This window comes from Streptopelia decaocto (assembly GCF_964273445.1).
Source record: "Streptopelia decaocto genome assembly, chromosome: 26".
Taxonomy (NCBI): Eukaryota; Metazoa; Chordata; class Aves; order Columbiformes; family Columbidae; genus Streptopelia; species Streptopelia decaocto.
This window is the reverse complement of record NC_138681.1, coordinates 2008383-2031442: the sequence shown is the minus strand read 5'-3', so window position 1 is coordinate 2031442 and position 23060 is coordinate 2008383. Positions and strand designations below refer to the sequence as shown.

Genomic DNA, 23060 nt, shown 5'->3' with positions numbered 1-23060 from the left:
CCCCATGGCAGCACCGGTGGGTGTTGGGGAGCGTGTGGCGGAGCTGCCAAATCTCAGCGGTGCTTTTGGGGGGGGACGGGGCTCCCTGCACCCTCCTCCAGCAGCTGGGAGGACTGGGTGGCACCCAACTGGAGATACTGGAGGAATGACAGTGCTGGGAGGACTGGGAATGGCTGGTGTTGAGAGGTGGGGGAATGGGAAACAGCTGGTGGGGGGGGAACTGGGCTCCCCTAGTGCTCAGAATTGCAAAGTGAGGGCGACTGGAACGGGAAATTGGGAGGAAGGATAAAAGTGGGCACAGCTGGTACTGGGGGAGCTGGGAAATGGGCATGAGCGGTGCTGGGAGAACTGGTGCTGGGGTGGTGTCGGTGGTGTCCTCTATGTCTGTGATGCCTTGGGGTTCCCCAGGTGATGGTGCTTCGGGTGACCTGGGACACTGTATTTGGGTCCCCAGAGTTTGGGGGGGCTCCAGGGTCCTGTGCAGCCTGGGGGTCCTGCGTTGGGGGTGTGCCAGGACCACCCAACCCCTGTCCTGTGGGGCAGCGATGTCCTGAGCGTGCCTGGCTGCACCCCATTGCCGCAGCCCCTCTTGGGGTGCACTTAGTCCCCCCCAAGCTGAAAGGCAGCTCAGCTGGGGGGGGGTGCACTAGAAAAGAGGGGGCACAGGGTGTTTGCAAGGGGGGTGGCCCTGGGCTGCCACCCCAGAGCTGCCCTCCCAGGGCCCCTTTTCCCAGGGATGCTTTCCCAGCCTTTCCAAGCCAAGGCCTTGGCTGATGTCAGTGGGTTGTCCCCACCCGGGTTTCGGATAACTCCACCCTCCTCCTCCTCGCAGCTCCTCCTCCCGCTGTACAGCCCAGCTGGGATATAAGCAAGTCACTGAGACAGCCGGGAGCAGCAGAGACAGCTGGGTGGGTGGCGTGGGACATTGAGCCGTGACCTGCGCCGTGTCCTTTGCCTCGACACCGGACCCCATGGCGACGCCTTCGCAGAAGAGAAGCACCCGCAGCGGGGCTTCGGGGACCCCCTTGTCCCCGACCCGCATCACCCGCTTGCAGGAGAAGGAGGAACTGCAGGAGCTCAATGACCGCTTGGCCGTCTACATCGACAAGGTGCGCTCGCTGGAGCTGGAGAACGCCGGGCTGCGGCTCCGCATCACCGAGTCGGAGGAGGTGGTGAGCCGCGAGGTCTCGGGCATCAAGGCTGCCTATGAGTCGGAGCTGGCGGACGCCCGCAAGACCTTGGATTCGGTGGCCAAGGAGAGAGCTCGGCTGCAGCTGGAGCTGAGCAAAGTCCGGGAGGAGCACAAGGAGCTGAAAGCCCGGTGAGTGCCCTGGGGACGGGGGGGGACAGTGTCGGGACGGCCGCTGTCGTCATGCTTGGCATGGAGCCGGGAGGGAGGAAGGAGCAACCTGGAGGAGGCAGGGAGAGGGGAAACGCGTGACCCGCTGGGGCAGGAGTGTCCGTGGTGGGGACCGGGAGCAGGGAAGCTGTCCCGGCATTCCCGCTCTCCCTCCAAGCGCCATCTTTGGCGGGGATGCCCTTGGACAGGGGATCGGGGGCCGAGCCCTGGGGCTGGGGCGAGGGGACGTGTCCCCGGCTCCGGGCAGCGTGTGCGTGACGTGGGCGCGAGCGCCGGGCTGGCCCCTCCGCCCTCGCCGTCCTGCAGCTATTCCCGAGCGCGCCGGGGCGCGGAGCGGGAAGCGCTGCCAGCCAGCTGGCTCCGTCCTGCCCACAGATCTCGCCTGCTCGTCCTATTTTCCTCTGCTGTCTTTGGCACCGGTTAAAGAACCTGCTCTGCTGTTGCGTGTCTTAACCCTCCCCGTGCCGAGCTGTCTGTGCTCTGCGGGTTCCCCATGCTCTGGGGTGAGCAGCGCTCGGGCAACGCCTTATCCCGTTCCCATCGGCTGCTCTCGGCGATGGGCTCCAGGGCTGTTTTGAGGCTGAAATTCCCCCTGTCAGGTTTAGATCTCTTGCTTCCTGACATCAGCAATGCCCTCCTCATTGCCACCGCCTGTCGGGTGCCTCTGCCCTCCCCTTTTGGGATGGCGGCACATGCCCAGAGCCGGTCCCCTGAGGACGTGGATCCCTGGCCGGTGTCACAGCGGGGACCGGCCGCTGGGCTTCCCCAGGGCTCTGCCAGCCCATGGGCGCTGGAGCCGCGGCCCCGTCGTGCTCAGGTCCCACCCCATAGAAGGAACAAGCGCGTCCCTTTCTGTCATCGGCTTTGGCTTGGGGCAGAACCTGGGCTGGGCAGCGACAGGACAACCCCTTTTCTCCATTTAATCTTTTCCCTTTTATTCCGGATGCCTCATTTCGAGCCCGCACCAAACGACACTAAAATTAACTTCCTCAGAAGATGCCATAAACGTTCTGCTTACTGGGAAGGGGGTGAAGGCGCAGCCTTTTACAGCTGTCTTTGAAAGCTGCGCCGTGTTTTATATTTAGCTCTCCGTTTCCCGTGCGCTGCCGCTGCGGTTCTGCGCCCCGATAAGGCGGCTGCGCTCGCCCCGCTCGCTGCACGGCAGATCCCGACGGCCGGGGAGATGGAGACATGGGGCGCTGAGCTGCCAAAAGGCTTTTGCTGCCTTATGCAAACCCAGAGCTATCTCGGCCGTGATCTTTGGAGGGCTGGAAAAAATGCCCGGCGTGCAGCCGTCCCTGGCTGAGCGTTGCGTGCTCTATTCTGCAGAGCGGGGCTGCGCTCCTGGAGCTCGCTGTGCACGTTCTGCTAACGCTGACAGGTCCCCCTGCAAAAGTGCTCTGGCAGGGGATTCCCACAGAGCAGCTCTCGGTTTGGAGGTGGGTTTCGGTGGGGTTTCGGACCGCCGATTTCGGAGAACAGGAGGAGAGAGGTGTTTCAATGCGTTGAGTGGTCTCTGAGTCACCGTTTGCGAGGTGGAAGAGCCGTTCTGCCGGGGGACGCCGGTGATATTCATTCCTGCTTCTGGTGTGTCCCCCCCTTCCTTGGATGGTTGTACCCATGCTGATTTCAACCCCCCAAAATCCCCGCAAAGGGGCTGCAGCTCATCCCGTGTCACTGGGGTCCTTCTCGATGTGGCAGTTGCTCAAAGAGGGGCACAAATGGGCTGCCAAGCTGGGATGTTGCTCCTAAAGCTCGGTTTGGCTGGGATGCCCCAAATCTTTTGGGAACGGGGCAGCCGTGAGCTGGACCCTGTGGATGTGTCGGAGCCGCTCACGGGGTTGGGAAGGGTCTGTCGTGGCGGTGTGGTGCTGCTCCGGTCCTGCCGGCTCCGCCTGCCCCCCAGCTCCACTGACCTCAGTGCGGTGCCACCTCGTTTGGCTAATAAATAACACGGTGGCTCTTTGCTCCCCTTGCTGTCCCCGTCGGCCCCGGGGGAGCACAGGGTATCACCCGCGGGGCAGGCGGCTCCGGAGCCGCGTTATCAGCACCCACAGCATCCCCGCTGCCCGCGGCCGGGGTTGTCTTGTCTGCGCAGGAGGGAGGGTGGGGGGCCGGGGGTGCGGGGTACGGGCAGGGTGCCCGGCGCTGGTGGAGCCGGCGGGTGCTGGGCCCACCCTGCGAGGGAGAGGAGATGGTTCCCTGTCTGGGGCTGGGACAGGGTGTGCGAACGGGAGACCGGTCTCACCGGCTGTTGGGGCGCCGGTGCGAGCGCTGTGGGGGTGGATGAGGGTCTGGCCGGTGCGTGGCAGAGCTGGGGTGAGCAGTGCACACACACACAATGTGAGGGGTTGAAGGGCCCCGGAAAGCTCATCCAGTGCAACCCCCCCGGAGCAGGAACACCCAGCTGAGGTTCCACAGGAAGGTGTCCAGGGGTTGGAATGTCTGCAGAGAAGGAGACTCCACACCCTCCCTGGGCAGCCTGGGCCAGGCTCTGCCACCCTCACCCCAACAAGTTGCTTCTCATCTTCCAGCGGAACCTCCTGTGTTGCAGTTTGCACCCATTGCCCCTTGTCTTACCAGCTGCCTCCTATCACCCCTCTTCTGGCCTGGACCCTTCCCTGCCTGTCTGGCTGTTCTCGGTGCAGGAGGGTTTCCCAAACCCCCCTGGCTCCCTGCACAAGGGGACCGTCATCCCAGTGCAGCCTGGCGCTGGCTGTGTCCCTGGACAAGGGACCCCCACACGTGTCCCCAGGCCCTGTGCTCCGGTACCAGCTCCCCAGCGCCGTGTTGGAGCCACGTTTGGGGCCAAGCAGAGGGTGTGGTGAGGGCGGCTGTGACTCAGGGGTGCTGGCAGCACCTGGCATCGTCCCTTCCCAGGGTGTGGGGGCAGCCTGGACCCTCCTCCCTCCATCCCAAGTGCCCGGGATGGACGGGTAGGACTTCAGAGGACACAGGCACAACATGGAGGTGCTCTGAGCCCCATCCTGCCCATCGCCCCCCTCCATGCCCTGACTCCTGGGGTGCAAACAGGAGCCGCAGCCTTGATTCACCTCATCCCACAACCTTGAGGCGCCGGCGTTGGTCAGCGCAAGCCCTGGTTTGGGGGCACAGAGGTGTACGATACAGCACTGGGGCACCTTCATCCCCAAGAGGGGAGCCCAGGGTGTTCCCAGAGCTGCAGCCGCTCCCCGCTCCGAAACAGGAACCAGGCCCTCATTAGCAGCGCGGCTGACGAGCGATGGCTTCCTGAATTGCAGCCCCTAACCTGATTAAGCCGGTACCGTGGCAGCACCTCTTCCTCCCCAAGCCCAGATCTCATCCCTGGCACTAATGAGGAAAAATCATGTTTGTCCAAAGGCTGCTGTGGGGGAGAAGCTCATCCAAGGGCAGAACAAAGGAGGTGGTGGTGGGGTGCGGGGCTGAACCCCAAGCCCTTCCCCATCCCCGGTGGGTTTTGCCCTGTGCTGTGCTCAGCAATGACCGTACAGGTGAATGAGACCCCTTTATTGGGGCCTCCGTGCCGCAGGGCTGGGCGCCGCCGCCGCGCCGCCCGCTGCAGCGATGTGTTTGTGCTGGAACATTTTGCGTGGGGGGGAAACCTCGGGCTGTTTCCCCACTCCGTCACCCTGCCAGGGAGGGAACGGTTTGGCTCAGAGGCTTTGCCCTTTTGGAGCAAACAAAGAACAGCTTGTACAGCCGGGGGATGCTTTGGCGACATGGAGCCGGGGCTGGGCTGGGACCCTCTTAAACACACCGGCCCTGAGCGTTCGGGGTAGATTTACTCTCCCCAGACACCCACATACAGCAGCTTGGGGTGGCCGGGCAGCCGACCCTCCCCATGAGCTGCTGTGCTGTGCAAAAGCCCTTTTGCTTCGAAGCTGAGACTTTCATCACCCTCTGGCTTTTTCTAGGGGGGGGGGGCTATTTATTGTCTGTGCAAACATCCAGCCCGCAGTTTTTCCTGGCTCACCGAGCCGGAGGAAAAGCTCCAGCGCTTTCGTTTTGCGGCTCCGCTCTCATCCCGCCTCGTTCAGTGCCGCGTTCACGGGGATTAGGGGAGCGTCGGGAAGTCCTGTTGCCTTAAAACCTTCTTTATTATGGTAGGATCCATCCTGGCAAATTACGGACCCCAACCGCGGAGCTGGGGGGTTAAAGAGAAGCGATCTCGAAGGGAAACGGGGCTGAGTTTGGGGTGGAACGTGCCGTCCTGTGCCTCGCATGGCGAGCCCCAGCCTGCCTGGCCACGTTCGCTGCCACAAGTGTTTTCCAGCCTCATGTGCGTCACTTCAGTTGTCTGAATCCCATTAGTGCTTCGACTTCAGGGCGCTCGGCAGAGGCATGTGAAGAGGATGGCGGGCCGGGGTGCGGCCCCTGGGCTCCTGCCAGCTCCTTATTTTACTGAATTTGTGCCCTTTGGGAACAGCAATTTCCTCCCATGCTGCGGGGCGGGAGGAACCCACCGGAGCTCTCCCCATGGGGAGCATCAGCCCGAGATGCGTTGGGAGTCACCTCCCGCTCTCCTGGCGCTGGCTGAATCACCCATGTTTTCTGTCTCCATCTCTTTGCGAGGCCGTTTGCTGAGCCTGTTCCTCCGCGCTGGACTTGGCGCGTTCCCAAACAGCTGAGGCCGGTGCCACGTGAAACCCGTGTCCGTCCGCAGCCGCTGTCGGTCGCCCACAAACCCTCACCGGGGTTTTGGGGTTGGGTGCCCACCTGCCTCCGCTCCCTTTCCTCCTCACCAAGAGCTGAATGGCCCCAGTGTGAAGCAGAACAGCTGCCCTGGTCCCTTGTCCCCGCTGGATGGGGTGGCAGCTGCCACCCCAAGCGCCAACCCCACGACACCCTCAGCTGTCCTGGGGAGCCCACGTTTGTCTGCGAAGGGTGTTGCAACACGTCTGTGAGTCCCACGGTGCGACTGTGGGTGTTGATGAGAGGCGAAGGGTGTGGAAATGGTTTAATGAGGTGCATTGAGCTGAGCCCGCAGAGCTGCCGCAAAACCAGAGCGGGGTGAGGGCGCCGCTGTTCTTGGGTGACGATGAGTCAACACGGATCATAAACCAGTTTCCTCTCTGCGCTGAGGGTGAAAGTACCTGTGGCTGGGGTTGTGCTCCAAGCTGCCTTCATGTGTTTAGAGCCAGGAGGTGTGACAGCAAGGGGGACAAAGTTCCCCAACAGCCCGCTGGGTGTGCACGGCGAATGCCGCGCCGCCTGTACTGTGCCCTGATTAATTACGGGGCTGCGTCATTGCTGTGGTCGGCGCTATGTCCCTGCAAAGAGGTGATGGAGCAGGATTTAGGAGAAAACAATGGCTCTTCTGCAGCTTTGGGGCTGCGGGAGGGGGTTCTGATGGCAAATGTCTCTCAAGCCTCTTGGACAAAAGCCACCTCTGGCCACTTGCTCCGGCTCCGCTGTCACCCAGCATGGTGACCCAGCCCCGGCCAAGCGACATGTGGCATCTTCCGGCCACGGTGCTCGGTAGCGCCGATTTATTGGGGGGTTATTTAATACCACTTTAGGGATGCATTTTCTCCATTGAAGCCCCAACTCTGGGTCATGGGAGCCGAAACTCGCCTTGCTATGACAAAACAGAGCAAAGAGAAGAATGGAAGAGCAAACTGGAAGGGCCAAACTCTGCTTAAATAATTAGCATGATGCAAATGGACTGGAAGACTGTTATTGATCAGTCCAGCTCTGTCTGTCCATCCCCCTTCCTCGATTCCTCCGGGCAGAGCTCAGAGTGTCCTTGGCTCTCAGAGCAATTAAACACATTAACTGTGCTGGGCTGGTATCTCTTGTTCTCAAACTAAGTCCAAATAACGAGCTACGGAAAAGGAAGGTTTGTAACTGCATGAGGAAAATTAAGCCGTTTTCAGTCAAACCAGCACAACTGGGCACGAGCGGGGAGATGAGTCACGCTCAGCTGCACGTCTTGGGGCTGAACTTCACCACGGCTCCGGGAGGCCCCACGGCTCCAGCGCCACGCTCGCCCGCTCCTTCCTTCCTGGTGTGATGGGTGCTCGCGGATAACCCACGACCCAGCTGTATCTGTGGGGTGCAAGGATGCTCCCCCCATCCCGAGCACCACACACCACACTCACTCCGTCCATCATTTCCCCACAGCACTGTGGGTGCCCAGAGAAATTAGGGAGAGCTGTGCAAACCGGAGCCTGGGTGTCATGGAGCTGGGGAAGCAGAGTGCCGGGGAGCGGGTTGCACTCAGAGCCCCCATTTGAAGGGCAGAAACACAAACCTGTGTCATGCGTGTCCCAACTAGCAAGTGGGGCTGCTTTTTGCAGCCCAACCTTGGCTCTGTCACTCTATAAGAAGCTGTTGGACTGAGGCTTGTCCTGTGGCCGGTGCTGTGCAAGCACGTGCGGCTGAGCAGTAGGGAATCACAGGATCCTGGAGTGTCAGGGGTTGGAGGGCCCTGGAAAGCTCATCCAGTGCAACCCCCCCGGAGCAGGAACACCCAGCTGAGGTTCCACAGGAAGGTGTCCAGGGGTTGGAATGTCTGCACAGAAGGAGACTCCACACCCTCCCTGGGCAGCCTGGGCCAGGCTCTGCCACCCTCATCCCAACAAGTTGCTTCTCATCTTCCAGCGGAACCTCCTGTGTTGCAGTTTGCACCCATTGCCCCTTGTCCTGTCCCTGGTTGTCACCAGCAGAGCCTGGCTCCATCCTCCTGACACTGCCCCTTTCCATCTTGATCCCCAGCAATGAGTCCCCCCTCAGGCTCCTCTTGTCCAGCTCCAGAGCCCCAGCTCCCTCAGCCTTTCCTCACACGGGAGATGCTCCACTCCCTCCAGCATCTTGGTGGCTGCGCTGGACTCTCTCCAGCAGTTCCCTGTCCTGCTGGAGCTGAGGGGCCACAACTGGACACAAGATTCCAGGTGTGGTCTCCCCAGGGCAGAGCAGAGAGGGAGGCGATGGGGAGGCTGAAGCCCCGTTTGCAGAACAATCCTGCGCATGCAGCGATTTGGGCTAAATTGCGCTTTCTAGGGATGCCGCGTCCGCAGCCCTCGCTGGTGGGGAAGTGGTTATTTCCTGCGCACGTGCTGAACAGGTCTGGGCTCCATCCTGGCGCAGCGGGTGCTGGTGGGGAGCGCCCACTGGACTGGCTGCGTATGGCAGAGCGTGGCCAAGCACCAGTGCCCACCTTCCCGCTGCTCCGAGCTGCGTTGTCCCGATAGCATCGCATCCAGACCCATCCCGGCATCCAGACCTATCCCGGCATCCACCCCAGCGCTGACTCAGCCGGCAATGGGCAAACAAGGCAGCTCCGGTGCAGCCCGCGCCGGCCTCGCCGTTGCTGCATGCAAAGAGACCTTGTGGCCGTGTAAACACCTCGCCTGCCCGTTATCGGCGCTCTCAGAGCCGCCACAGCAAACCCTTTTGTTCCCAGGGCGATGGGCGGCAGTTGTGTCAAACAATCCTCTGCTCTGTTTCTTAAGCAAATTTTGCTGGCTAATAGCTTTGCATACGCAGATTTATGGAAAATGGGGCGAGCTGCTGCTGCTGGAGAGGAAGAAGGGAGAGTTTACTCCTAGTTTTCGATCTCTTGGGTCCTCTTTGCCTTGTCTCATCTCGCCCAGGGAATGTGTTCCAGCACTGGTTGGGGTGCAGCTTGCTCCCCGCATGCCACGTGCATGCAGAGGGGAAGGAGGCAACGGCCACATTTGCACATTGGCAACATTTCCTCGCTCCTGGGGCTGGGATTTGCATCCCTGGGGCTGGGATTTGCATCCCTGGGGCTGGGATTTGCACCCCTGGGTCTGGATTTGCATCCCTGGGGCTGGATTGGACCCTTGCTCCTCCTCTGCTGCCCTGTATCCTGTCTGGGTCGCCAGCTCCCAGCGCAATGGGAGCTTATGGCTCGTTTCCCCCCAGCGCTCCCGATCCAGAAGACGTGATTAATACGGGTGACTCAGCCCACCGGTTTTAACCATGTTTCCAAGGCCTCTCCCCGTGTCGAATTCTCCAGGGAAGTGCTGGGAATCTGCGCTTTGTCTTCATCCTTTAAGGCAGCGTTTTATAGGCTTTGCGTTTCTCGTTCATATATTAAAGTAAATCTAATGTTCTAGGATTTGTGTGGAGATGCAACACTAGGAGTCGTTTTAGGTGTGAAAAACCTCCACACAAAACTTTCCCGTTAAGTTTTAACCCAGTTATTGCAAACACTGGAATTCACTGTGTTGAACGAGATAGTCAAGACTGAGCTGAATCAATTGACTTTGATTCAGTCCAAAATGTAATTGTTGTGCGAATATTTGTCCGTGATATTAAAGATACAAAACTGCCGTTGTCGCCATCGTGAGTGTTCACAGTATTGCAATGAATACTTTGGATTTCCTTGTTCTCACCGCTTCCCAAAGGCAGAAATACGCGCAACGCAGGGTTAAGCTTTAAATACAACGCTACAAATTGTTAGTAATTCCAAATTGGGGAAAAAAAAGCTTCTTCTTGTGCCTTTTCTACTGAAACCTTGTCCTGAGAAGGTGGAAAGTGAAGCGATGTGGAAGGCGGGGTATTCACATATCTGAGTTATGCCTAAAGAGTTTATTCCCAGCACAACTCCAGTTGTTTTTATCTGGTGAAGGACATTATTGCTTTAATCTTTATTTAGGATGGTTTAAGTCCAGGTCATGGAGTAGATAAACTGATTCAAAATTCTATATGGGAAGCCAGCAAAAGGAAGGTGGCATGTTGGTAATATCTGGGTTTGGGTTGTGCTGGCGACCGAGGGCTGATCAGTGTGTGACTGTGGTTTTCGGAGCAGTTGAGACGTTCAGCTTTTTAAAGGCTTTGGTGGTGAGGGACCAACCTCCCTCTGGAAATTCCAGCATTCCCATTCCCTTGGGACCCGCACGGACAACAACATTGCCCGGGTTTATTTCCCCCGTGCTCTGCGAGTGGCGCCGGAGACAAACCTGGAGCCCGACCGGTTTTGCTGAATCAAGTTCCAACTGGTGGCCCTTGGCGCTCGAGCCCAGCCTGGAGGTGCTTGCTCCAGGCACCCGGGTTTGGCGTGAAGGGGATCCAGAGGGAATTCTGCCCTCATCTCGCTCACTCGGCCCCGGTGTCTTTCCCATCTCTTTGCCTCCTCTCTGTGTGTCTCCTGTGGCCGCCTGCACCCTGGAAGAACTAACAGCAGCTGCGAAAGGGGGTTTCAGATGCACCAAGACACCAGTGGGACGTTATCCCTGCTCCAATATTCTTTATTCCGCCGGGAATAAATCCTGCCCTTTGTGTGTGCAGATATGTGCATTTATACCTATGCAAACCTCACCCGCTGCCCTCCAGAGCACATTGGGAACCCAAGTCCCGTCTGTTCCCCCGTGCGAGCCGGCAAAACCCCCTTTTCAAGCTATAAAACCCCTTCTGGTAAAACCATCCGCCCTTCGAAGCCACAGAGCCCTCCTGTTACTAAGGGGGCTCAGCCCAAATAGCAACGTCACTTGGTGACTTGGGATTTCCATTCTGAGCTGCTGGGATGAGTCACCAGCGCTGGCGTGACAGCGCGGGCCGGGCGCGGGTGGCACCGGGGCTCCCCGGCCTTTGTCAGCTTTTTAATATACTATTTATTCTCGGAAACAGCGTTTCCAGGTTTTAAGTAGTAAAGGGAGGGAAGCCCATCGCTCCACGCCACGTGCGTCGATTTGTCGCGGTGCTAATGAAGCCTAATTGCTTTCCCCCATCAGAGGCAATGATGCGGGGGCACGGCGCAGGGGGTTTGCTCGGGCGTATGCAGCAAAAGCAGAAAAGCTCCTAAAGGCTTCGTGGGGAGTATTTGCAGCTGATTCCTCGGCTGAGCGGGTCCAGTTGGACTTGACTTTGTATGTGTGTGCAACTCCAGGCGGGGTTTAGTGGAAGGACTGAGATTTTGGCAGCCCCAGACCAAAGGGTCCATTTCCATCCCTGGGAAATGCTCTTTCCCGGTTCCCAACGAAGCAGCTGTTTTGGTTCATTTTTAGGACGCGAAGCAAGGCCAGATCCCAATTCCAGGAGGGGGAAGCCCAACCTTTAGGAGATGCCAACAAGCTGTTCCCACCCTGTTGGCAGCACATGGAGCTGCGGGAGCCCCTTGGCCATGGGGGCGAGCGTCGGGCAGCGCGCTGGCACCGGCCGTGGCACGGGAAGGGGCTTTGGCACAGCCAACGCTGCCGGGCGGGGGCTGTTTCCGTGCATCCTTGAGCACAACCAGCCCGGCATCCCCTGGCTGCCGTTTGGCAGGGGTTTGGTGCCTAACAGGATGCTGGCTCCGTGCAGATGTTGTCCCCGCTATACATCGTGCTGGCTATTTACAGCTCCCCTGCTAGGAGACCGGCTGGTGTTTATCCTGGTGATCTGGCAAAGGCGCAGCGGCGCGGATGAGTCAGGAGCTGGGAGAAGCTGCTTTGCCACATTCCCATTGCCCCACTGGGGAGGTTTTCCCGAGACCGCCTTTCCTCGTGCTGCCCCCGCTGCTTGTCCTGATGGGGCTGGTCCATGGGATATGGGGAGCGATCCCGGCGATGGGTGAGCGATCCCTGGTTATAGGGAGTGATCCCTGGTTATAGGGAGTGATCCCTGTGACGGGTGAGCGATCCATGGTTTATAGGGAGCAATCCCTGGTTTATAGGGAGCAATCCTTGGTTATAGGGAGTGATCCCTGTGATGGGTGAGCGATCCATGGTTTATAGGGAGCGATCCCTGGTAATAGGGAGTGATCTCTGCAATGGGTGAGTGATCCCTGGCTTATAGGGAGTGATCCCTGTAATGGGTGAGTGATCCCTGATTTATAGGGAGCGATCCCTGGTTTATAGGGAGCGATCCCTGCGATGGGTGAGTGATCCCTGGTTTATAGGGAGCAATCCCTGCGATGGGTGAGTGATCCCTGGGATATGAGGAGCAAACCCTGCGATGGGTGAACGATCCCCAGGACCGATCCCGGTGCTGGACGCCGCACAGTGCGCAGCAGCAAAGCCCAAGGTGGCGCAGAGCAGGAGTTTCCTGGGTCCTCCAGCAACCAGCTCCACCACACAGCTCCTTGGGCACATGCTGACTCCCTTGCCTCAGTTTCCCCACCTGGAAATGTGCTGTAGAGCCGAACAGCAGCCTCATGCTTCAGAGACGGCTCGTAGTGATGTGTCACAGGGCGAAACCAAGGAGGTTTTAAATGCAGCTGGTGGGCTTTGGCTTCTCCGGTGCGGCACGTGGTTCTCCGGCCGTCTCAGCTTCCCCAGATCCACCGGGATTCTGGGTTTTGGCGCAGAGCCCGGGGGCGCAGGAGCAGAACTCGGGGTGTCCCCGCACCATCCCAAGGGTTCTGCAGCCCTTCCTCTTTGAACCCACCACATCAGCTTCGCCGTCCTGGCTCTGCGTCTGTGCTGAGCGCAGGGCAAGTCCAACTTTCCATTAACATTCGGATTTTCTGGCAGCTCAGCTGCAATTTTCCTTTTTTTTTTTTTAAGGGCTAAAAATAAAACATCTTGAGGCCCCTTTTCCCTCCATCTTTTCTCCTGAGACGTTTGTTTCTTGAGGATTTGGTGGCTCTGTTGTGTTTTTCCCTCTTGGCTCCGACAAACGGTTGTTATTTGCACCCCGGCACGGCGGATCGGATCCTATAGGATGCCGGTCGCGTGTCCCCTGTTTGGCAAAGGATTCGGGATCTTTTCGGCGGGACAAGGAGCCCAGTGAAACGCTCCGAGGTGCAGGGGGAAGGTCCCTGTTGGTCCCCTTGCCGAGGGCAGCGGGAGGGACGCAGCTGCCACGCGCCTCTTTATTTATAGCCCGGTGCCAGCTGGAGATAGAAAAGCAGAACGCAATGGAGGCGAAGGGAAAACCCGAACCCCGTGGGGGCTGCGACGGGGGTCGCGAGGGTCTGCGGGGCCCGATGGGGGTTGTACCCGTGATGAAACCTCACCCGCAGGCACACAGGGCTGTGTTTTGGGGGGACACGGCGGGGATGCTCAGGTCCGGCAGAGCCGTGTCGCACAGACTCCCAAAGGACGGGACAGGGCTCTTCGATTCCTCTCTTTCCTGCAAAGCTGCTTCCAAACTCAGCCCAACCGTGGAGCTTTGAGCTGCCGTCTTGGCCTCCCCAGTGTCACACAGGCCTGGGCACGGTGGGTTTTTAAGGAAAAGGGATTTATCCCCTTTTGGGATTTACCATGAGGCTTTCTAGGTATTGATATGTTTTCCCCCGAGCCCTGGATCCCTCCAGTCCCCGGAGAGGGCGAACCTGTTGCCACTGCGGAGACACGAGTGTGACCGTCTTGTCTCAGCGTTTTCCCTCCTGTATTTCTCTCCCCTAAAGAGTCGGAGGCTTTGGGATGTGCCCGATGCTGCACGTGCCACAAGCCCCATCCCAAAGAGCCGGAGACCCCCATCTACACCCCAGTCTTTGCACTGACAGCGAGCAAAGAGCCGCGGAAGCAAAACGCCGAGGGCAAGCTCTTCCCAGCGTTAAATCCTGAAACAAGGATTAAACCCTGCCGGCAGAGCCGGGGAGCCAGCCACGCTGGCAAGCGGCTGCCAGATGGGAGAACTCGGCTTCAAATGTTGCTTACAATGAGCTGTGGCGGCTCCAGATCCCCTCCCAGATGGCATTTTTGTCCTATGAGTCACTGGCACGAAAGGCGTGGGTTGCGCGGAAGGACCCGCCGGCGCGGGGACCGCGGTTCCCCACCGAAGGGGGCTAATGGAGGACGGCAGCGTCTCGGAACAACCGCTCCGTGCTGGCTCGGTCGCAAAGCGGAAAGAAAAGCAGGAAAGTCTTTGCTGAGCGAGGAGTTTCCCATCTACACGTGCACGTCGGGGGTCGCGGTCCCCGTGGGTCGGAGAGGAGTCAACCCCTCCTTGGCGTCTCGCCGCCAACATTCCCGGTCGTGTCGCGGGGCCAGAGGCCGCAGCTGGGGCCGGCTGTGCCGGCTGTGCCGGCTGTACCGCCAGCCCTCCCGTGGTATTTGTACCTGTGATCTCATGGCGCGGGTGCGTGCGCATGGCTCCGGAATGCGCACCACGCGCCGGCGTGCGACCAGCGCACAGCCCAGGCCGCCGCGGCCGCTGCCGTCGCGCCGACCCGGGCGTACACCCGCTCGCGGGGTGACAATCGCTGCCGTGAGCCGGTAGCACGAGCCGCCCCGCTAACGGCAGCCGGCGGGTGCTGCGGAAAGCGTGTGGGTTCTTTTCTTTTTATAGGGCCTACCGAAATAGTGCCGGGTCGCGTTTTGGTGGTTGAGGCGGATCGGGTTCCCTGGGCGCACGGGGATGTGGCTGGAGGCTGCTGCCTGGGAGAAATGGCCTTGAGCTGCTGCCAGAGGGCTTGAAAAGCGAGAGGGGATAATGCGGGTGGCACGGCGGCTCTGGGGTTGCACTGTGATGCTGGAAGCTCGCCCCGGGGAGCAGAACGGCCGCGGTGACACCGTTGGTGTCACCAGCCCAAAGGATGCGCGGGCGGCAGGTCAAGGGAGGGGATTGTCCCCTCTGCCCCGCTCTGGGCCGGCTCTGGGTCCCCAGCACAGGACATGGAGCTGCTGGAGAGGGGCCAGAGGAGCCACAGGAATGACCCGAGGCTGGAACAGCTCTGCTGGGGGACAGGATGAGGGTTGGGATGTTCAGCTGGAGAAGAGAAACTCCAGGGAGACCTTAGTGCGGCCTTTCCGGGCTTAAAGATGGGACAGACTATTGAGCCGGGCCTGTTGTGATAGGACAAGAGTGATGGGTTTAAACTAAAGGAGGGAGATTCAGGCTGGATAGAATGAAATTGTTGCCCTGAGGGTGGTGAGAGCCTGGCCCAGGTACCCAGAGAGGTGGTGGCTGAACCATCCCTGAGACATCCCAGGCCAGGCTGGACGGGGCTCTGAGCACCCTGAGCTGGTGACGATGTCCCTGTCATGGCAGGGGGGGCACTGGGGGAGCTGGGAAGGTCCCTTCAACCCAAACTGTTCTGTGAATCTCCTCGGGTGCTGCCGCAGCCCCGTCCCGCACTGCTGCACCCGTCACACCACAACACGTGCGGCAACACCCCTCGTGCTGTGCCACACCCGTCCACACTGTCACCCACACAACCCCGCACTGTCACCCCTCACAACTCCCCACTGTCACCCTCACTGTTACCCTCACAATCCCACGCTGTCACGCTCACTCTTACCCTCACAATCCCCCCCACTGTCACCCTCACAGCCCCATACTGTCACCCTCACAACTCCCCACTGTCACCCTCACTGTCACCCCTCACCCCCACACACACTGTCACCCTCACAACCCCGCACTATCACCCTCACAACCCCGCACTGTCACCCTCACAACCCCGCAATGTCACGCTCACTGTTACCCTCACACACCCCCCCAGTGTCACCCTCACAGCCCCACACTGTCACCCGCACTGTCACCCTCACAACCCCGCACTGTCACCCTCACAACCCCGCACTGTCACCCTCACAGCCCCACACTGTCACCCTCACTATCACCGTCACAACTCCACACTGTCACCCGCACTGTCACCCTCACTGTCACCCTCACCCTCCCCGTTCCCTCCACCTCCCCCCCCATGTCACCCTGTCCCCGCCGGTCCGGCAGCGCCCCCTAGCGGAGCCACCGGGCACTGAGTGTGTCCGTCCCACCACGGGCCATTCACCCCGACACCCCCTCTCCCCCATTTCTACCCCAACCCTTTCTGCTTCCCGGGACCCCAACCAGTGCTGGACCCACCGTGTGGCCGGGACCCGCCATTCCCTTTGGTGGGTGGGCGTTGGGTGCAATCCTGCTCCTCTTTTTGGGGGTGATGGGAGGGGCGCAGACATGGTGCTGGGGGTTGGGGTGCGGAGGCGCCGCGGGGTCTCTCACCACTGCCATGGGTGCGTTGCAGGAATGCCAAGAAGGAAGGGGACCTGCTGGCGGCTCAGGCGCGCCTCAAGGACGTGGAGGCTTTGCTCAACTCCAAGGAGGCCGCGCTGTCCACGGCGCTGGGCGAGAAGAGGAACCTGGAGTCCGAAGTGCGGGACCTGAGGGCGCAGGTGGCCAAGGTGAGCAGGGGCAGCCTTAGAATCATAGAACCATCGCATCATTTCAGTTGGAGGAGACCCTCAGGATCATCGAGTCCAACCATAACCCAACTCCAGCACTAAACCTCGCCTAAACACCTTTTAAACCCCCCCAGGCATGGTGACTCCAGCCCTGGGCAGCCTGTTCCAATGCCCCACAGCCCTTTGGGGAAGAAATTGTTCCTAAATCCAACCTCAGCCTCCCCTGGCGCAACTTGAGGCCGTTTCCTCTTGTTCTATCACTTGTTACTTGGGAGACCAACCCCCTCCATGCTCCAACCTCCTTTCAGGTTGTTGTAGACAGCGATAAGCCTCCTGTTCTCAAGGTTAAACAGTCCAAGTTCCCTACACCTCTCCCCATCACACTTGTGCTCCAGCCCCTCAGCAGCTTCATCGCCTCCCTCTAGTATTTCAATGTTCTTCTTATGATGAGGAGCCCAAAACTGAACACAATATTCACGGTGTGGCCTCATCTTGTCCCCAGCTGCTCCAGGGTCCCCTCAATCCTCAACCCCCCCGGGGGCTGTGGGGCAGAGGCACAGGGGGGCGGTGGCACCGGGTGCTGTGCCCGGTGGGTCCCCATCGCCGGCGCTGACAATCCTTCTCAATTCTCCGCAGCTGGAAAGCGCCTTGAGCGAAGCCAAGAAGCAGCTGCAGGATGAGATGCTGCGCCGCGTGGACGCCGAGAACCGGCTGCAGACGCTGAAGGAAGAGCTGGAATTCCAGAAGAACATCTATAGCGAGGTGAGCCGCGATGGAGCCCTGCGGCGCTGGGCTCGCTTGGGATAACCTGCTGTGTGTTGTGTCCCCATCCCTGAGCCGATCCCACCCCGAGGTGACACTGTGTCCCCTGACCCGTCCCCAGGAGCTGCGGGAGACCAAGCGCCGCCACGAGACCCGGCTGGTGGAAATCGACAACGGGCGGCAGCGGGAGTTTGAGAGCAAGCTCTCGGAAGCCTTGCAGGAGCTGCGGAGCCAACACGAAGCCCAGATCAGGCTTTACAAGGACGAACTGGAGAAGACCTACGGGGCGAAGGTGAGGAGCGCGCGTGTGCTGCTGTGCCCTGCGCGGCGCCGGGGGGTGCTGGGGGTGCTGGGGGTGCTGACCCCGCGTCTTGTCCTCCAGCTGGAGAACGCCAAGCAGTCAGCTGAGAGGAACAGCAACATGGTGGGTGCTGCCCACGAGGAGCTGCAGCAAACCCGCATCCGCATCGACAACCTCTCGTCGGAAGTCAGCCAGCTGCAGAAGCAGGTGAGTCGTGACCGAGGGGTCCCCCTGCGTGGCCGACCCCCAGGGATGGTCCCCTCCTTTGGGTGGCCCAAGGTGGAGCAGCCACCCTCACCTTCCCTCCCCACACAGCTGGCTGCCAAGGAGGCGAAGCTGCACGATTTGGAGGATATTCTGGCCAGGGAACGCGAGACCAACCGGCGCCTGCTCTCCGACAAGGAGCGGGAGATGGCCGAGATGCGGGCACGCATGCAGCAGCAGCTGGATGAGTACCAGGAGCTGCTGGACATCAAGCTGGCTCTGGACATGGAGATCAACGCCTACCGCAAGCTGCTGGAGGGCGAAGAGGAGCGGTGAGCACAAGGCGCCACACCCAGCGGCTCGGTGGGTCCCAACCCTCGTGTCCTCACTGATTCCATGTCCCCTTCTCCTCCCGCCCAGGCTCAGGCTGTCCCCCAGCCCGTCCTCCCACAAAGGGGGGTCCCGCAGCCATTTGTCCACCCCGGGCTCCTCCAAGAAGAGGAAGCTGGAGGACAGCGAGAGTCGGACCAGCTTCTCCCACCATGCCCGGACCAGCGGCCGTGTGGGGGTGGAGGAGGTGGACTTGGAGGGCAGGTTTGTCCGTCTCAGGAACAAGTCCAATGAGGTACGTTTGCCTTCAGGGAGGACCCCTCTCCACTTCCCCAGGTGAACTGGGACGAGCTGGGGAGGAACTGGGGGATCTCAGGGTTGCTGCTCTGTCTGTCGCAGGACCAGGCGATGGGGAGCTGGCAGATCAAGCGGCAGAATGGAGACGATCCCCCCATCACCTACCGTTTCCCCCCGAAGTTCACCTTGAAGGCTGGCCAGGTGGTCACGGTGAGTCGCTGCCCGGCGAAGGATCCGGCCGAGATCCCAAACCCAGCCGGGCTGCTGCTGACACAGAGCGGTTGGAACCAGGGCACGTGGCATTTTTGGGTGGACAGACCCGCCTCCCCAGGGTCTGGGTTGTGCAGCCCTGAGACGTTGGTTTTCTCTGTGCTCTTCTCCCTAGATTTGGGCCTCCGGGGCTGGGGCGACCCACAGCCCCCCCAGCAACTTGGTGTGGAAAACCCAGAGCAGCTGGGGCTCCGGGGACAGCCTGCGCACGGCCCTGATCAACTCCAACGGGGAGGTGAGAGCCCCACGACGGCACCGGCTCGGGGCACAGGGGGGTCGGCAAACACCAAACCCCCCCAACTCTATTCCTGTCCCCTGCAGGAGGTGGCCATGCGAAAACTGGTCCGCACCGTGATCATCAATGATGACGACGAGGATGAGGATGACGATGATGTCAACATCCACCATCGCCATCACCATGTGAGTACCATGCTGGAGAAGGCGCTGGTCCCGGGGTGTTGTGGTTTAACCCACGCTGGCAATACGACCACGCAGCCACTCACTCACTCCAATAGGAGAGAGAATCCAAAGGGAAGGGAGAAACTTAGATAAGCACATTTTGGTTTCTCTGCGTGCTGAGAGCCCGGGGTGATTTGCCCCAGCACTCACCAGGACAAGGACAGGGCAGCAGGGACAGGTCACCCATCCACACTGTGCCAGCCCCAGTCATTTGGGATTATAAATATTATCATATTTTAATTTATTTTTATTATTTTTTATAATTTTTATTATTTTTAACCGACACGGTGGTGAGGATGGGTGGATTACAAGCTGTTTTTAAAGACTAACTCAAAGATCCCTCCTGGCGGTGCTGCCGCGGCCCTTGGGTGCTCAAGGCAGAAGATGCTCAGGCAGGTGCTCAAGGTCGCTTTGTCTGTTCCCCCCTCGCCTCCAGGGCACCTGCAGCGGCTCCGGTGACCCCGGCGAGTACAACCTCCGCTCACGCACCGTGGTCTGCGGCACGTGCGGGCAGCCGGCCGAGAAGTCGGGCACCCAGAACGCCGGGATCAGCACCGTGTCCTCGGGGTCGTCCACTTCCAGTGTGACCGTCACCCGCAGCTACCGCAGCATTGGTGACTCAGGCAGCATGGGCCTTGGGGAAGGCCTGGTGTCCAGGTCCTACCTCCTGGGGAACTCCAGCCCCCGTCGGCAGGTCAGTGCTGTCCCCAGGCCCGGCTCAGGGTGTCCCTGCGCTGCTGGGTCTCCACTCTGTCCCTGCATCATCCTCCCTTGACGTGGCAGCACTGCAGAGGGATTCCTTCCCTCCTCTCCTCAGAGAATCCCAGAATGTGAGGGGTTGAAGGGCCCTGGAAAGCCCATCCAGTGCAACCCCCCGGAGCAGGAACACCCAGCTGAGGTTCCACAGGAAGGTGTCCAGGGGTTGGAATGTCTGCAGAGAAGGAGACTCCACACCCTCCCTGGGCAGCCTGGGCCAGGCTCTGCCACCCTCACCCCAACAAGCTGCTTCTCATCTTCCAGCGGAACCTCCTGTGTTGCACTTTGCACCCATTGCCCCTTGTCCTGTCCCTGGTTGTCACCAGCAGAGCCTGGCTCCATCCTCCTGACACTGCCCCTTTCCACCTTGATCCCCAGCAATGAGTCCCCCCTCAGGCTCCTCTTGTCCAGCTCCAGAGCCCCAGCTCCCTCAGCCTTTCCTCACCCGGGAGATGCTCCACTCCCTGCAGCATCTTGGTGGCTGCGCTGGACTCTCTCCAGCAGTTCCCTGTCCTGCTGGAGCTGAGGGGCCACAACTGGACACAATATTCCAGGTGTGGTCTCCCCAGGGCAGAGCAGAGGGGCAGGAGAACCTCTCTGACCTACTGACCACCTCCTTCTAACCCCCCCAGGTCCCACTGGCTTCCTGGCCACAAGGGCCCAGTGCTGGCTCATGGTCCCCCTGCTGTCCCCAGGACCCCCAGCTCCCTTTTCACTGCTCCAGCAGCTCATTCCCAACTTACACTGGAACCTGGGGTTCCTTCTTTCTGCTTTTCCTCTTGCCCCGAGCACCTTTGGGCTTATAGCAGCTTCTTTATAAGGGCACACTGGAGTCTTAGAGGGATTGGAAAAGGACGTGACCATAACTTTGCTGCCCCCGGGTACCAGCGCTGGGGGGTTTCACGTTGTCTTCTCTGTCTTTCCCCCCCAGGCTCAGGCTGTGCAGAACTGCAGCATCATGTAACTCGGCGGCACCATTCCCGTGTTTCCCGGCCATCTCCAGCTCGTTTTTCCCAAAGCAGAATAATTCTTTTCTTTAGAAAAATATTAAAAAACCAAGGTTGGGTGTTTTGTTTTCTATAGCAGGAATTTTATATATATATATATATATATAAATGCTAAAAGATGCTTTTTTTTTTTGTAAAGAAAAAGATCTATTTCTATAAAAAAAAACCCACAAAAAATAGCTTTTCAGCTTCAACGATTTTTTTAACAACTCAGCCAAAGACACCGAGAAATCATGTTTACCGAGCAGCCATGCAGGAAGAGATTGTCTTTTAATAGCTGGTTAGATTATATCCTTTTTGCCAAAGCTTTTTATATAGGATGAGGAGAAGCAGCGCCATCCCCAACAGTGCCGAGGTGCTGGGGCAGCGGCGGCGCTGGAGCCCCCATTCTGGTGCAGGTCATGGAGAGCCGCTCTCTCGAGCAGAGCGTATGGTTTTGCAACCCTCTTGATTATCTTTTTGGATCTGACCCCAGAATTCTTCTTATTTTTGTTAAATTTTATCGCCTCGTTTCACTCCAGCGCCGCCGCGGGGGCTCCGGCAGCTTGTGGGTGATGCCCTTTGTCTCTCCATGGCCTTGCGGGCATTACCCCCCCACCAGCCCCCAGCTCTCACATCACACCACGTACTGTATTTCCTACCCGAGGCGCCTCTTTCCTTCTGGATTCTCCTCTTTTTAAGCAGCCAAGTTGTGCCTTAGCCGAGCGTTCCGGAGCAGAGCTGGGAACCCTGAGCGCGGCGTCGAGATGGAGGAGGAGGGGATGCGACAACCCACCGCAGCTGCATCCTGGGACCAGTTGGGTTTGGCGAGGGGGTGATGGACCCGGCGGGACCCCCTCTTTGGGGTCACCCCTGCTTTTCTTGGCTGTGGTTAGCTGGGGTCTTCTCCAGTGGCGGGGTGAGGCCAAGGATGCTCGGTCCAGGACAGGGCTGGTTTGCCAGGGAGGCTCTTAGAAGTGAAGGGAATTTTGGGGTCCATCCAGCTGTTGACAGAGATTGCCGCTTTTCGCCTCAATGGGGGCACCCCCTGCCTCGAGCGCAGCCCGGGGACAGGATCGGGTCCCCAGCGCAAGCCCCCCCAACTCCAGCGGGGTCTGGTGAGACCACGTATGTATCTGTGCTTGCAAAGCTTCTGTGTTACTACCTGTATCTCCTTCCAGAATGAATACAGCCAAAACCTTCCCAGCCCGTGTGCTGTCCTCATTGCTGGCCTGGGGGGGCGGGCACTGGGGCGGGGGGGGCTTTGCTTTGCACCCCACTATTTGCTCTTGGCCCAGGGGTCGTGCAGCCAGGGCTGGGGCTCAGCACCCTCGCGTGGGTGGGGGGAAGCAGGGTGCACCCCGACTCACTCAGGGTGCGGGGGGGCGATGCTGAGAGCTGGGGCAGCAGGACCAGGAGCCCCCCTGGACCTGGTGCTGGCAGGGAGGGGGTGGAATTTGGGGATGACTTGGGGAGGTGCAGCACCCCTTTCCTCCCACCATGGGGATGGCCCCCACCCCCTGCCAGGGACCCCCGTGCCCCCCGGGGGCCGTGCCAGGCGCTGGAGCCAGGTGGGAGGAGATGCTGGGGAGAGGAGTGAGCCATAAAGCCGGTGAGTAATCGGCTTTGCCAGGCACAGCGCTGGGAGCCGCGATGTGAGGGAGCACGGGCGGCTGGCCGGGGCGCAGCCACAGCCAGGTAGGTGCCCGGGTGCCCATGCTGGGGGTATCACCCCCCCCAGATGCCTGGGATCCCCAACCACAAGGGGTCACGTCACCCCAGACTTGGGTGCCAGCAAGGCTGAGCCTTAGGAGGGCAGGGGGTGCCAAAGGGTCTATTGGGCATCGCTGCCACCTTCCTGCTTTGAGATGCTTGGGGGGATCCAGCGAGGCCCCCAACTCTCCTCCCAGGATGGGGGGTTACAGTGGGGGTGTCACAGGTGGGTGCCCACAGGGGACGCGCTGGCTCCAGTGCTGCCCATCCCTGTGCCACGTTTGCCCCCATCGCTCTGCCAGCTCAGGGGTGCAACACTGGGACGGGTACCCCGCATAGCTGGCAATGCCAAGGAGCTGCAGCATGTCCCGTGTCCCTTCTGTGCCACGTCTGGCCACAAGGTGGGAATCCAGCCTGACCTCAAGCCCCGAAAGTCATGAGGTTGTGCCCAAAATAGCGTGTTACTGAATGGCTGGGGGAAGCCAACCGCACTGCTGGGACCTCGTGCTCCTGTGCAGCCGCGCTGCGGGGAGAAATTGGGTCAGCAGGCAAGGGGACGTGTCACAGGTCCTTCCCGCACCCCCACGGGACCCAGGCGTTCGGGCAGCGGCAGG

At 60.0% G+C, this 23060-nt stretch overlaps 1 protein-coding gene across 1 annotated transcript; it reads left to right on the top strand.

The window, feature by feature from the left end:
• Positions 1-879: 879 nt before the first annotated feature.
• LMNA (lamin A/C) lies at positions 880-21939 on the top strand. The gene is made up of 12 exons (XM_082073395.1): positions 880-1321; positions 16212-16368; positions 17005-17130; positions 17252-17422; positions 17513-17638; positions 17747-17967; positions 18056-18260; positions 18365-18472; positions 18648-18767; positions 18854-18952; positions 19428-19685; positions 20679-21939. Exons 1-12 carry the CDS (start codon positions 972-974, stop codon positions 20709-20711), a joined length of 1974 nt encoding a protein of 657 aa, XP_081929521.1. The 5' UTR covers positions 880-971; the 3' UTR covers positions 20712-21939.
• Positions 21940-23060: the final 1121 nt, after the last annotated feature.

Excerpts from the sequence above, each read along its gene's own strand:
- LMNA (XM_082073395.1), top strand. The coding sequence starts at position 972 with ATGGCGACGCCTTCGCAGAAGAGAAGCACCCGCAGCGGGGCTTCGGGG. Across the intron at positions 1,322-16,211 it reads CACAAGGAGCTGAAAGCCCG|GAATGCCAAGAAGGAAGGGG; the intron begins GTGAGTGCCCTG and ends GGTGCGTTGCAG. Across the intron at positions 17,639-17,746 it reads TCAGCCAGCTGCAGAAGCAG|CTGGCTGCCAAGGAGGCGAA; the intron begins GTGAGTCGTGAC and ends CTCCCCACACAG.